This window comes from Piliocolobus tephrosceles, chromosome 6 (genome assembly GCF_002776525.5).
Source record: "Piliocolobus tephrosceles isolate RC106 chromosome 6, ASM277652v3, whole genome shotgun sequence".
NCBI lineage: Eukaryota > Metazoa > Chordata > Mammalia > Primates > Cercopithecidae > Piliocolobus > Piliocolobus tephrosceles.
Genome location: NC_045439.1, coordinates 126855193 through 126869256, shown reverse-complemented (window position 1 = coordinate 126869256; position 14064 = coordinate 126855193). Strand labels below are relative to the sequence as shown.

Genomic DNA, 14064 nt, shown 5'->3' with positions numbered 1-14064 from the left:
TAAAAATTAGTTATCACCACTCTTCAGATTAAAGGGATTCTTTCATTTCACAAAGCAAAATAATAATATTAAAAGCTAATTGTGACGAAGTGTGCTATATGCTCTCATGAAAAGGTCTGCTTCACTTTTAATACTCACCAGTGACCTGGACAATTCATGGGTTTGAGGGCAAAAGTGTCCTTTTCAATCTCAAAGGTAAACATGTTCTCGCTGTAATGCTGCCAGTGGCCCGAGGCTTCCCAGAGTTTACTGTTGTACATGGTGGGAGAGAGCACCTCCGTGAAGTCACGTTTGTGATATTCCTCCTTCAAGATACATGCATTCAACATTAAAATCTGCTAGGACAGATCACAATTCCATGCAAAGTAACATTATGAGCAAATATTTTCAAATTGGGCTCATGTTCTATATTAATTCATGATTAATGTACCCTCAGTTTTAGGTGTGGTGGTTTCTGGATCTTGAAAGAAAGATTTACATATGCTCAGTATAATTTCTATTGAGTATATTTATTTTATAGCATATAACAGTATATAATGTTTTAGTTCTTTGAAAAGAAGTAATTAAAATACAATATATATAGAAACTCACTGTAACTATAAATTCCAAAGTCCTTCTAGATAAACAGGTTTTTTCCTTTTAAGAAGCAGAAAAAAATTCATAATTTAATAAGCCTGAATGCCATGTTGCATGTTATAATTTTGATTTATTTAGTTTTAAACAAAAATAAGAATTTTAGTGTATAACGATTTAAGCAGCTGATATCTATTAAGTTGTGAGCTGGCCTCTCTCCCTCCCTACCTATTAACAGCTTCCCTAATTGCATCACTGGAGACAGGAGAAGAGAGTTTTTTCCCCAAGCAGTTTTAATTTTATTTAAACTTTCTTTAAAAAACAAAACAATTAGGTCATCTTTGTTGGGTAAATATTTTATGTACACCTTCCAAAAATGCATATTCTGCTGTTGTTTTATAAATGTCAATTAGGTCAAATTGTTTTGACAGTATTTGATAGGGACCCTTTGCATGACAATTTTAATTTGGATGAACACAAAAACCTGAATAAGCAAGACTTCTGAGAATCCTTAGATCCTCAACATTTGTAAATCACTTAATGGACATCTGGCACAGATCTAGAATGCCATATATACTTTGAGCAAATTTTAAAAGCTTTTCACAGCTAAAAAAACATAAAACATAACATTTTAAGATTACTAACAATAGTTTTATATAACCGAAAGGAATGTTATCTGTCATTCTTCAGCAGGGCATCTTGGCAGTCCATGGTAGACAGCTTGGGTCTCAGCCATTCAGTGAGCTGCTTTACTTACTCTTTGTTTTTACTAAATTAGAAAACGTTAACAGGTAGGGTGTGGTGGCTGACGCCTGTAATCCCAACACTTTGGGAGGCTGAGGTGAGCGGATCACCTGAGGTCAGAAATTTGAGACCAGTACTTCAGAATGTGTCCTTATTTGGAAGTAAGGTCTTTATAGAGGTAATCAAATTAAAATGAGATCATTAGGGTAGATTCTAATACAATATGGCTGGTCTCTTTATAAAAAGGAGAAGTCTGGACAGACAGATGCACACAAAGGGAAGACAATGTGAAGACACACAGGGAGAACATCACGTGAAGACAGAGGATGGGAATGATGCTTCAACAAGTCAAGGAACACTAAAGATGACTTGCAACCACCAATAGCTAGAAGGCAAGGAAGGATTCCCCCACGGGTTTTAGAGGGAACATAGCCTCATCAACACCTTGATTTCACACTTCTGGCCTCCAAAACTGGGAGACAATAAATTTCCGTTGTTTTCAGTCACCTAGTTTATGGTATTTTGTTATAATACTCTATCTAGGAAACTAATGCACCCACCAAATAAAACACTGCCCATCTGGGGTGCCGCCAGGATAAGGCAAACATGGAATGAGTGATGGAAAAAGAAGGCTCTGATGTATCAGTTTGGCCCTAGTGTCCATCTACAGAGGCTGGGGCTGAAACAGTTACATTTAGTTATGTCTTTTCCTTGCATTCTTACATGAAGGGCACTCATGGTGGCCAATGTCACAATTCAGATTTAGGTGAAATTGAAATGACATCACCACATGATGATACATTGGCTGATGAGAGTTTGTGGGAGGAAACCAATGTCCTCAATGTCCTCCAAGCAAAAGGTAAGAATGTGCTGAGAGGCACAGGGGATGAGTCTGGCTGGTTATTCTCCATTTGCCACTGCCTGTCTCGCCTCATCTTGGCCCATTTTCCTTCCTTCTCTGCCCTGCACTGTGTCCCCCAAAGCTGACTCCTATTGGCTCCACAGAAGGCTTATTTGCTGTGATTATTATTTTTTTATTTTACAAAAGATATACTTTTGGCCGGGCGCGGTGGCTCAAGCCTGTAATCCCAGCACTTTGGGAGGCCGAGATGGGCGGATCACGAGGTCAGGAGATCGAGACCATCCTGGCTAACACGGTGAAACCCCGTCTCTACTAGAAACACAAAAACTAGCCGGGCGAGGTGGCGGGCGCCTGTAGTCCCAGCTACTCCGGAGGCTGAGGCAGGAGAATGGCGTAAACCCGGGAGGCAGAGCTTGCAGTAAGCTGAGATCCGGCCACTGCACTCCAGTCCGGGTGACAGAGCGAGACTCCGCCTCAAAAAAAAAAAAAAAAAAGATATACTTTTATTTTAAACACAATAGTATAATATGATATGCTTAAGTTATGCTTCATGTGAAAAAAAAAATAAGGTGTACAAAGAAAATCTTAACATTTTTCTCTCATTCCACCCTTTACTGCCCTGAGATAATGCTAATGGCTTGGTGTTACTGTATTTCAACCCTCTTCTACATGACTGTGCAAACACAAAACACACATACAGGATTTTGTTGTTTTTTGCTTTTATCTATAAAAAAAAAAAAGGATACACTATACATTTATTCTGTAACTTCCAGTTTTCAACGGTAAGGTATACTGAACCCCCTTTCCAATTAGTATGCATAGATATATTTTTGTAGTAACTGCATAGTGCTTTATTGTGTGGACATATCATGAAGTATTTAACCCTTCTACGATTGAGAAACATTAGACTTTTCAGTTTTGAATACTACAAACTATTCTTCAGTAAAGTTTTTCTATGTGATTTTAATTGTATATTTTAGATTCCTAAGAATATTGCTAGGAGTGTGCATCATTCTTTTCCACATTAATATTTATTATCACATTGCTTTAGTAGCAATTTAAACTTTCTCCATAAGTATATGATAAGTGTTTCCTCACATTTCCTTCAGCAATGAAAATTATTTAATGGATACCAATCTTTTTTTTTTTTTTTTTTTTTTAGACGGAGTCTCGCTCTGTCACCCAGGCTGGAGTGCAGTGGCGCGATCTCAGCTCACTGCAAGCTCCACCTCCTGGGTTCACGCCATTCTCCTGCCTCAGCCTCCTGAGTAGCTGGGACAACAGGCACCCGCCACCATGCCCAGCTAATTTTTTTGTATTTTTAGTAGAGACAGGGTTTCACCGTGTTAGCCAGATGGTCTTGATCTCCTGACCTCGTGATCCACCTGCCTCGTCTTCCCAAAGTGCTGGATTACAGGCGTGCTGGGATTACAGGCATGAGCCACTGCGCCCGGCTGATGGGTACCAATCTTATAAGTAGAAATATTACCTCAGCATTTGTCTTTTTTTTTTTTTTTTTGTAACAAAGTGTTGCTCTCTCTCTCAGGCTGGAGTGCAGAGGTGCAATCTTGGCTCACTGCAACCTCTCCCTCCTGGGTTCAAGCAATTCTCCTGCCTCAGCCTCCCGAGTAGCTGAGGTCACAAATGTGCACCACCTCGCCTGGCTAATTTTAGTATTTTTAGTAGAGACAGGGTTTCACCATGTTGGCCAGGCTGGTCTCGAACTCCTGGCTTCAGGCGATCCACCCCCATCAGCCTCCCACAGTGCTGGGATTACAAGCTTGACCCACTACCCCCAGCCTTTTAAATTTTCAATAAATTTTGTTACATATATTTGAGATTCACAACATGATATTATAGGACACAAATAATAAAAGGGTTACCTTTTGTGTGTGTGTGACAAGAGCAGTTAAAATCTAATTAACAAAACTCCCTGATAAAATATAATTTTGTTAACTTTAGTCCTCATGTTCTCCATGAGATCTCAAACCCTGTTGATCCTAGATATCTGCTATTTTGTATCCTTTGATCTACGTCTCCCCATATCTTCTCCCAGCCCCTGACCATGGTAAGCACTGTTTAATCCTCTGTGTATGTACCTGAGCTCTCTCCTTTTTTCAGATTCATCAGCTCCCCTGGTTCTTAGGCCTCTGCACTCAGGCTAGAACTACATCTCCAACTTTCTTGGACCCCCAGATCATGGGATTTCTTGGCTTCCATAATCACACAAGCCAATTCCTCATAATAAATTTCTTCTTATCTGTATCTCCTGTTGGTTCTGTTTCTCTGGAGAATCCTGACATGCTAATATATTTTCTGTATGGTTTCTGATTGGGTTTGACCAATGGTAAGTTCAAAAGGATTCAGACGGCAGTGGAAGAGAGAGGTCTGGATATTTCTTTCCCCTCCATGGTTCTTCCCTGCTGTGGGTTTATTCAAGCTCTGGCTGCATTCTACAGTTACAGCTTCTGTTGAGTGGCCTCTTCTCCATGGCTCCAAGCTCTCTGTGGGTTCCGGTATGCAAAAGTGTGGTACTCCATTTCCACAATTCTGCAGGCCCAGTGATGGAGGGGAAGGGATTCTTGCTGTTGGTAATCCCTGGGTGATCTATCATTGCTTGTTAGTTACCTTAGCCAGGCCCTTACCTCCATAAATATTTCCTTCACTAGACTCTCTTCAGTTAAACCCTTGGAGTGCATCTTTCAGGACTTTCCCTGCAGAAGAGCTGAATGTTTTGAGGCCTGCCATGTTCACAAAGACAAGCTTGGTTTAGAAATCCACTGAATCTAAGGTTGTGTGAAGACGAAGCAAAAATTCCCCAAGTGGGTTATTAATATAATAACAAGAGAAAAAACTCCCCTCCCTACTCCATGGTTTCAAGACATGCAACAAGTCAGGCAGATTCCAGGAAATGCAAAAGGTGTGACCGAGACGAGCTTTACAAAAGCAACCCTCATATATAGCTGGTGGGAATGCAAAACAGTAGTCATTTTGGAAAATAGTTTGGCATTTTCTTATAAACTTAAATTTACTATATCTATTCTCACACTGTTAATAAAAACATACCCACAACTCGGTAATTTATGAAGGAAAGAGGTTTAATGACTCACAGTTCAGCATGGCTGGGGAGGCCTCACAATCATGGTGGAAGGCAAAGGAGAAGCAAAGGCACATCTTAAATGGCAGCAGGCAAAAGACTTCATGCAGGGGAACTCCCTTTTATAAAATCATCAGATCTCAAGAGACTTATTCACTACCACGAGAACAGTATGGGGGAAACCACCCCCATGATTCAATTATCTCTACCTGGCCCCACCCCTGATACTTGGGGATTATTACAATTCAAGGTGAGATTTGGGTGGGGACACAGCCAAACCCTATCACCATATGACCCTGAAATCACACTCCTAGGTATTTACTCTAGTAAAATGAAAGCTTATGTTCATACAAAAAACAGTACATGAATGATAATGGAAGTTTTCATAATTGCCAAAAACTGAAAACCACCCAAATGCCCCTCAACTGCGGGATGGATACGAAGCAGGGATATGTTCATATGATGGAATACTGTCCAGGGATAAAAGCAGAGACCCATGAGGACACTCAACTTGGATGCATCTCAAGGATGTTGTGCTGGGTGAAAGCAGTGTTTAAAGCTTTATAAAATTATGATTCCATTTATATGGCAATATTTTAGGGATGGAGAAAAAAAAATCAGCAGTTCCGTGAGATCGGGGTTGGGGAGGGTTTGATTTTAAAAGGGTGGCATGAGGGAGTTTTGAGGGGTGATGGAACTGTTCTGTATCTTGATTGTTGAGGTGATAACACAGTTCTGCATGTTATCAAAAGGGTGTAAATTTTACTGCATGAGAATTTTTTAAAAAAGATTTTAATTTTAAAAAAAGGTAAGAAAGGTACAGAAAGAATCAGCTGACAGATATTTTCCAGAATGCAAGGAAAAAAAATTCAAGGAGAATCACAAAAAGATCTATTCATTCACTATCAGTTGTCCACACAGTCCAGTAACCAATATACAAACAAAAGTTCACTTCTCTTTACTTAAACTTTAAGTGGAAGTCATTTTACCTAAGTCAAAAACTCAGAAATCGTGGAATTTCCCTCAGTGGGAACGGTGTGCACATCCAGCCTATCCTGGCCTCCTACATCCCTTACACAGAAAAGCAGCAGTTCCAGTTCTGAGGAAAAGGATGCTTCCTGGTGGAATGCAGCCATATATTCCACTGTGCTCAGCACACCATGTTTCCCCAGCACTCTGGCTACTACTGACTAGACTAGGACTCGGCACCAAGCCAAAGGCTACTGATATTGGACCAGACCACAGCCCCTGAGACAGCCCAGCTGTGACTAAGAGTCTATCCCACAAGCACACCCTCTACTAGCTGGTGACTAACAGAACCAACTGGAACCTCAGGGAGGACCTTGAGGCACATGGAGGAAGGCAGAGAGGAAAAAACACACAGGCAGATAGACTGAAAAAAATTAAGACCCAACAGTATTCTTTTCTCCAGCAATGTACTTTAAATATAGAAACAGAGGCAGAAAATAAAAGGATAGGAAAAGATATATCATGCAAACACTAATGTTAAGAAAGCTGGCTTGCCTAGGTTAATACCAAAGTAGACTTAAAAAAAAATAGTTTTATTACAAAATGTCAAATAGCCTATGAATCTATTTATATGTGTCACCTATAAATAGTCAATTTCATAGTGACAAAAACTAGAATGGTGGTTACCAGAGGCTGGGGGAGGCAGGCATGGAAGTTAGTGTTTAGTGGGTACAGAGATTAAGTGTAGGATGATGACAAAGTCCTGGAGAGTTTCAGATTTGCAAGATGAAAAGAGTTCTGGAGATGGACCATGATGGTTGCATAATAACATGAATGCACTTAGTGAGAATGAATTGCACACTTAAAAATAGTTAAAATGGTAAATTTTTATATTATGTGTATTTTACCACAAAATGGCTTTATTGAGGTATAATTTACATGCCATAAAATTCACCAATTTTAAGTGTACAATTCAGTGACTTTTGACAAATGTATACAGTCATGCAACTTCTGCCACAATCAAGACATGGAACATTTCTACACTCCAGGAAGTTCCCTCCTGACCCTCTGGAGTCAATCCCCTCTCCCCACCCACTGGACTCCTGATCATCTTTCTGTCACTACAGTTTTGGCATTTCTGAAATGCCATATAATGGGATGGTGCCTTGTGTATTCTCTGACTGTCTTCTTTGGCTTAGTACAATGCTTTTGAGGTTCCTTCTTCATGTGTATATCAGTATCTCACTGCTTTTGAATGCTGAGTAGTATTCCACAGCACAGACTTAAGACATTATGTTTATCCTTTCACAAGTTGAATTTGGGGTTGTTTCAGGTTTTGTGCTTATTATAAATAACGCTTCTATGAACATCCAAATACAAGTCTCTGTGTAGATGTGGGTGTGTTTTTATTTCTCTGGGGATAATTAGAAGTGGGGGCCAGGTGTGGTGGCTCACGTCTGTAATCCCAACACTTTGGGAGGCTGAGGCGGGTGGATCACCTGAAGTTGGGAGTTTGAGACCAGCCCAACCAACATGGAGAAACCCCAACTCTACTAAAAATACAAAAATATTAGCTGGGCGTGGTGGTGCATGCCTATAATCCCAGCTACTCGGGAGGCTGAGGCAGGAGAATCGCTTGAACCTGGGAGGCGGAGGCTGCGGTGAGTTGAGATCATGCCATGGCACTGCAGCCTGGGCGACAAGGGCAAAATTCCGTCTCAGAAAATAGAAAAAAAAAAAAAAAAAAAAAAAGGCCGGGCGCAGTTGCTCATGCCTGTAATCCTAGCACTTTGGGAGGCCGAGGCGGGTGGATCACGAGGTCAGGAGATCGAGACCATCCTGGCTAACATGGTGAAACCCCATCTCTACTAAAAATACAAAAAATTAGTCAGGCGTGGTGGTGGGCATCTGTAGTTCCAGCTACTCAGGAGGCTGAGGCAGGAGACTGCATGAACCCAGGAGGCGGAGCTTGCAGTGAGCTGAGATCATGTCACTGCACTCCAGCGTGGGTGACAGAGCAAGACTCTGTCTCAAAAAAAAAAAAAAAAAAAAAAAAAAGCAGGATTGATGGCTCACATGTTACGTGCATGTTTATCTTTATAAGAAATGCCAAACTGCTACAAAGTAGCTCTACCATTTTACATTCCTACCAGCAATAAGGGTTATACTTGCTCCACATTCTTGCCAATGCCTGGTGTTTTTAGTCTTTCTATGATGGGAAGGGGACATTCTTCAATCAGTAACCCTGGTATGAGACTCTACCTGAATACAGCCATGTAAGGGACCCAATCCAAGAACCACCCAGAGGAGCCTAAAATTTGGAACTAGGAGAGACAGTAATGATGAAATGGCAGTTTTAAACTACTAAGTTCTGGGATACTCTGCTATGTTGCAACAGCCATCCAGAACAGAATTTTGCACTGGATGTAGGTACTGCTATAACTGAGAAATAAAAATAAAATCCTAAGCGCCCCAACTGACTGAATAGACACCCTCTTGGCCAAGGACCCCAGAGAAACCTTAAAAACTGAGTTACTGGCAGTGACAGGAGGTTGGACACGCCTAATTATACCCACTCTGTCACTAACAACCATTAGGCGTTCTTTCTTAAAAGTTAAGCCCTTTCGAAAGACTTGCTCCACCACTGATTTACACAACTGACCAGCATTCCTTCCTGATAAAAGACCACTAACCATGTACTGGTTCCGGTTGGTTTACAAAGGCTGCACATGGGATGCCTCTGTGTCTTCCATTTGGCCTTTTGGTTATACAGACTAATTTTAATGCATAAAGTCTTCACCCCAAAGTGAACAAGCGATGCATGTAGCATGCATGTTTGCTTACTATGTATGTACATGTCCCCCACTTTGTGAATATTCATAGCTCTTCTTATAACCTGTTAAATATTTATACTTGGCTAATCTCATCAGCATAAATTCCTGTCTGTCTTTTCCCTCCCTTGAAAAGCCTGCTTCTGGTTTCTGGCAGAAGCTACACTTCCCAGCCTGCAGGATTTTAGGCTGCAACCCTTCAGAAGAAATGAAGCTCTACTTTACAATTTTACGACCCTCATGATTCTTCAGTTGACATAACAATAACCTGAAACATGTAGCTTTGGGGCCAGGTGGTGGGCAGAAGCTAGAAGGGATTCTTATTACGAGGTGGCAGAAACAGATGGTGGGTAACACTGTCACCAGAAGTAACACGGAAAACAGAAAGGGTACCCAAAGAACTCATGGATTTAGCTGGGGAGATGTCCAGGCAGAATGTAGAAAATGACAACTGATTTCTGGTTCCCTATGGTAAAATACAAGAAAAGAGGTATAAACCAAAGGTGAAACTAATTAACTTTTAAAGCCAAGTTTAGAGGAAATATAAAGCCACAAGGACCTGCTGGGTTCAAAAATGAAACCTTCTTATCCTTAGACTGTCCCAAAAAAGACTCAGGAGGCTTCAGGACATGGATCAAATTCAGATTATAATCATCAAAGCATAACCTTAGGGTAAAGACTTTAAGGTTGGGGCTCCAAGACACTCTGTGAAAACCTCAGAATGATCTACTGTAAGTGCACCTAGTAAGCCTTCTGAAAGTCTTAGGGTTTGCAGACCCTTTCAGTTAAACACGAAGGCTTTGAAGACTCTGCTGTGTACTGTTGTCTCACAGTAGCCTCCTAGGTAAAGAAGGATCTGTGTCAGAAAGATGTGGATGTGGCTTTTATCTAACCATGTTGATGATAAATTTATATAAAAGGCCTCACAAAGTTTTTAAAGGAATTGTACTAGCTTAGATTGAAAGACAGCACAAAATGAAATGAGGGCTTTGGACCCCCTCAGCCTTCTACAGGAAGGAATCAGGTTGAGAACAAAGCTACCCCAGGCTGGGCACGGTGGCTCACGCCTGTAATCCCAGCACTTTGTGAAGCCGAGGCAGGCGGATCACAAGGTCAGGAGATTGAGACCATCCTGGCTAACATGGTGAAACTCTGTCTCTACTAAAAATACAAAAAATTAACCTGGCGTAGTGGCGGGGACGTGTGATCCCAGCTGCTTGGCAGGCTGGGTAGGAGAATGGCGTGAATCTGGGAGGCAGGAGGTTACATTGAGCCAAGATCGTGCCAATGCACTCCAACCTGGGCGACAGAGCAAGACTCCATCTCAAAAATAAATAAACAAACAAATAAATAAATAAAATTAAAAAAAAAAAAGAAGAAGAAGAAGAAGAAGAAAGCTACCCCAAGACACACATGGGTCATTTCTTATGGAAGAGAAAGGAAGACTCAGAGGGCAGAATCACAGCCAGGCAGAGCAAAACTGGATCTTCATCAAAGTGTATCTTTCAACCCTGGGGCAGTGATGACTGGTAGATACCAGAATTTCTACAGACGGTGACTACTATCTGCCTCCTACTCTCCCTCACTCCTTTTTGAGTAAGACTATCCACTTCATTATTTTCCTCAAGCACCATTTTATAATGTGAGGGAGACGGGAGGATGAGGTGGCTGATAGATAACTTGTGTTTTTAGTTCACAGGTCTTAAAATGTAGAGGAAATGTACTTGATAATCCGTTCTCAAGAAACTGCACCCGAGGAGCCTCATCTGCATCTAGGCCTGATTCAGATGACATCTTGGATTTTTGAGTCAATGCAGTAATTAGATGAGCCTTGGAATTATTTGTTAAGAATAGAACACTTTGGAAGAGTAGAATGGGCTTCCCTACAGTCCTTTGGGGCTGAAAAGACATAGACCCACCAGCCAGTCAACTGGAAACCCAAGGGGGTCATGGCCTAGAAACAGGAATGAAAAGTAGGTTGAATCTTAATAAAATGGAAGCCAGTCCCTAACCCAGTGCAATCTCTGACTGAATTGAATGATCAGTCTTTAATACTGGCAGAGGGTGAATGCTCCAGTGGGAGATAACATCACCTAGAGCCTCTACACTTACATTAAATATAATATTTGGCATATAATATTAATAGATATGGGAAGAGACATGACTGTAATAACAAAAAACCAACAGAAAAAACAGCTGAGTTCCCTGAAAGGTTTTTTTCATGGTAAGGCCAATTCCTTCAGACAAAGGTATCTAGAAATTCAAAGTTCTCAGTGTCGTCTGTGTCTGTCAAACATTCCCATTCCAAGCCTCAGGGACCCATGCCTTCCCAACCACTGCCCTTACCTTAGAATAAGAGACCATTGGGTTTGTGTATTTAAATGGCTTTACAATTTGGTGACCCACACAATCAGGCCCTGCTCCTGTTCATCAGCCACATCTGTCTTGCATCTATAAAAAATAAGAGATCCCCTTAATGCCACCGTAAAGGCTTTCTGTTCATTCTCCATCTGTTGTACTCCCAACTTGAGAGTACAAGGTGCCAGGGGCCATGTTGATTTTTCAGAAAAGAGAGCACATCCAAATCAGCAGCTGTGATGGTCATCACCACCTGTCTAAATCTAAATCTCTGATAATCTTCAGTGATTCTTCAAGTCTCCCCCCCGCCCTCTGATCTCCTACCGCCTCACATTGGCCAGCCCCTACTGGAAGATGGGTACCCCAGGTGATAGAATCCATAGAGGTCAGCCTCCAGGAGCACAGCACAAGAAGAAAAGGAAGGAGAACAAGACTGGAGAAGCAAACAGAGAATAACCAGCACAGGCCACATGCCATGTATTCTTTTCTCAGAAAGTTACTGAAGACAGTGATCCCCAAATGAGAATTAAAGATAAGCAATGAAGAGATAGACAAGGACCAGGAAAAGGGACTCAGCATAGGAAGAGACATGGGGGGAGTGGCCAAGATGACGATGAAAAGAAGTCCTAAGACATCAGTTTGCAAGAATCATAGTAGCAAGTTAATTCTGGAGTAGGACCAAATTTGAAAAAAAATTTACTGAGCAATTACCTGAATCATTGCAGAACATGTTGCAAGCAGATTTGTGGTTTTTGAGAGAAATCTGAGCATGAATTAGTGGTAGGCACATAAAAAATTAAGTAAATGAAAAATTTAGGTAATGATTATAGGAAAGACAAAACAGTGAAAGAATGGAAATGTAATCCTAGTAGTCCACCTGGATCACCTCTGAACACTATCTACACAGTCCTTATCATGTAAATACTAAAGACCTGCCCATCTACAAACTTGTATTACAAGTAGGTATTTTGCGCTATTGGTTTTTTCCTCTTTCCTCTGGAGCTGCCAAATCACCTGCAAGTCATGCTATAGGCAAAGGGAAGCACCAGTGGCCCATGGAGCACATATGGAGAAGCAATGCTTCATGGTTTAACACTCTGTGCCAGAGACGACACTTTCTCCTTCCTTTTTTCACAGGGAGTGCCACACTTAGTCTTATGCTTACCTTTATATTCTACATGCTTTAGAAACTAATATGGACAAAAAGTGAATTTTATGAAATCCAGGAATGTATTCAGGGAAAACAGAAATTATCTCCATGCCCTTTCCTCAGCTGCCGCGAAGGTGCTCGGTTCTTCCGAGGAAGCTAAGGCCGCGTTGGGGTGAGGCCCTCACTTCTTCCGGCGACTAGCACCGCGTCCGGCAGCGCCAGCCCCACACTTGCCAGCGCTATGGCCTCCGTCTCCGAGCTCGCCTGCATCTACTCGGCCCTCATTCTGCACGACGATGAGGTGACTGTCACGGAGGATAAGATCAATGCCCTCATTAAAGCAGCCGGTGTGAATGTTGAACCTTTTTGGCCTGGCTTGTTTGCAAAGGCCCTGGCCAATGTCAACATTGGGAGCCTCATCTGCAATGTAGGGGCTGGTGGACCTGCTCCAGCAGCTGGTGCTGCACCAGCAGGAGGTCCTGCCCCCTCCACTGCTGCTGCGCCAGCTGAGGAGAAGAAAGTGGAAGCAAAGAAAGAAGAATCGGAGGAATCTGATGATGACATGGGCTTTGGTCTTTTTGACTAAATCTCTTTTATAATGTGTTCAATAAAAAGCTGAACTTTAAAAAAAAAAAAAGAAAGAAATTATCTCCATGTTGTTATTAGAAGGCACAATCTAGTATCTCACTTTTTTTTTTTTTTTTTTTTTTTTTTTTTGAGACGGAGTCTTGCTCTGTCATCAGGCTGGAGTGCAGTGGCACAATCCTGGTTCACTGCAACCTCTGCCTCCCGCGTTCAAGCAATTCTCCTGCCAGCCTCCTGAGTAGCTGGGATTACAGGCATGTACCACCACACGCGGCTAATTTTTGTATTTTTAGTAGAGACAGGGTTTCACCATATTGGTCAGGCTGGTCTCGAACTCCTGACCTCAGGTGATCTGCCCACCTCAGCCCCACAACGTGCTGGGATTATAGGAGTGAGCCACCGCGCCTGGCCAGTATCTCACTTTTAAACCTCAAAATTCTTATTAATGTTACCAAAGTAAAATTAATGGAAATGCTTGACCATTTTATTACAAGAGAAAATAGTAAAAATGTAAACTGGAATTGAATAAGAATAAAACATTTTAAAGTTAACTTACTCGTATGAAATCCGTAAGTGTATTATAAATGAAGGCTCCTCTGGGAAGGAAAAAACAGCTTCCAGGACTCAAATCATGGAAAAAGAAAAGTTCTTGTTCCTAGATTGAAACAGTAATTGCATTTCAAATGTCATCTGCTGTAGCTTAGTATTTACTGCACACACATGGTATGCTGGGAATAAAACATATAATACTCAGTTATTTCTATCTTCTCTAGTAATAGACATTCCAAGGCCATTCAACACTTATACCTAAATATATGTAAAATTTCCACTCATATTTATGGCTAATTAGCTTTGAACTTAGCTTTTATGTCACCTTCAGCTATTTTCTGCTAAT

General features: G+C 41.4%; 2 protein-coding genes across 4 annotated transcripts in view; one reads left to right on the top strand and one right to left on the bottom strand.

Annotated features, from left to right (window-relative positions):
- Window positions 1–14064, bottom strand: part of TARS3 (threonyl-tRNA synthetase 3) — a 100133-nt gene that overhangs the window by 41557 nt on the left and 44512 nt on the right. For 2 of the 3 annotated variants that reach the window (XM_031935816.1, XM_026455456.1), the window contains exons 12-13: window positions 13726–13824; window positions 139–305 (exon numbers count right to left, since the gene is read on the bottom strand). In XM_031935816.1, the coding sequence (XP_031791676.1) occupies window positions 139–305; window positions 13726–13824 (266 nt within the window). Of the gene's footprint in view, window positions 1–138; window positions 336–13725; window positions 13825–14064 lie in introns of all 3 variants that reach the window. The other variant, XM_031935815.1, reaches the window with a different exon arrangement.
- LOC111527346 (60S acidic ribosomal protein P1) lies at window positions 12694–13221 on the top strand. Its single transcript, XM_023193590.1, has one exon. It carries the CDS (start codon window positions 12826–12828, stop codon window positions 13168–13170), a length of 345 nt encoding a protein of 114 aa, XP_023049358.1. The 5' UTR covers window positions 12694–12825; the 3' UTR covers window positions 13171–13221.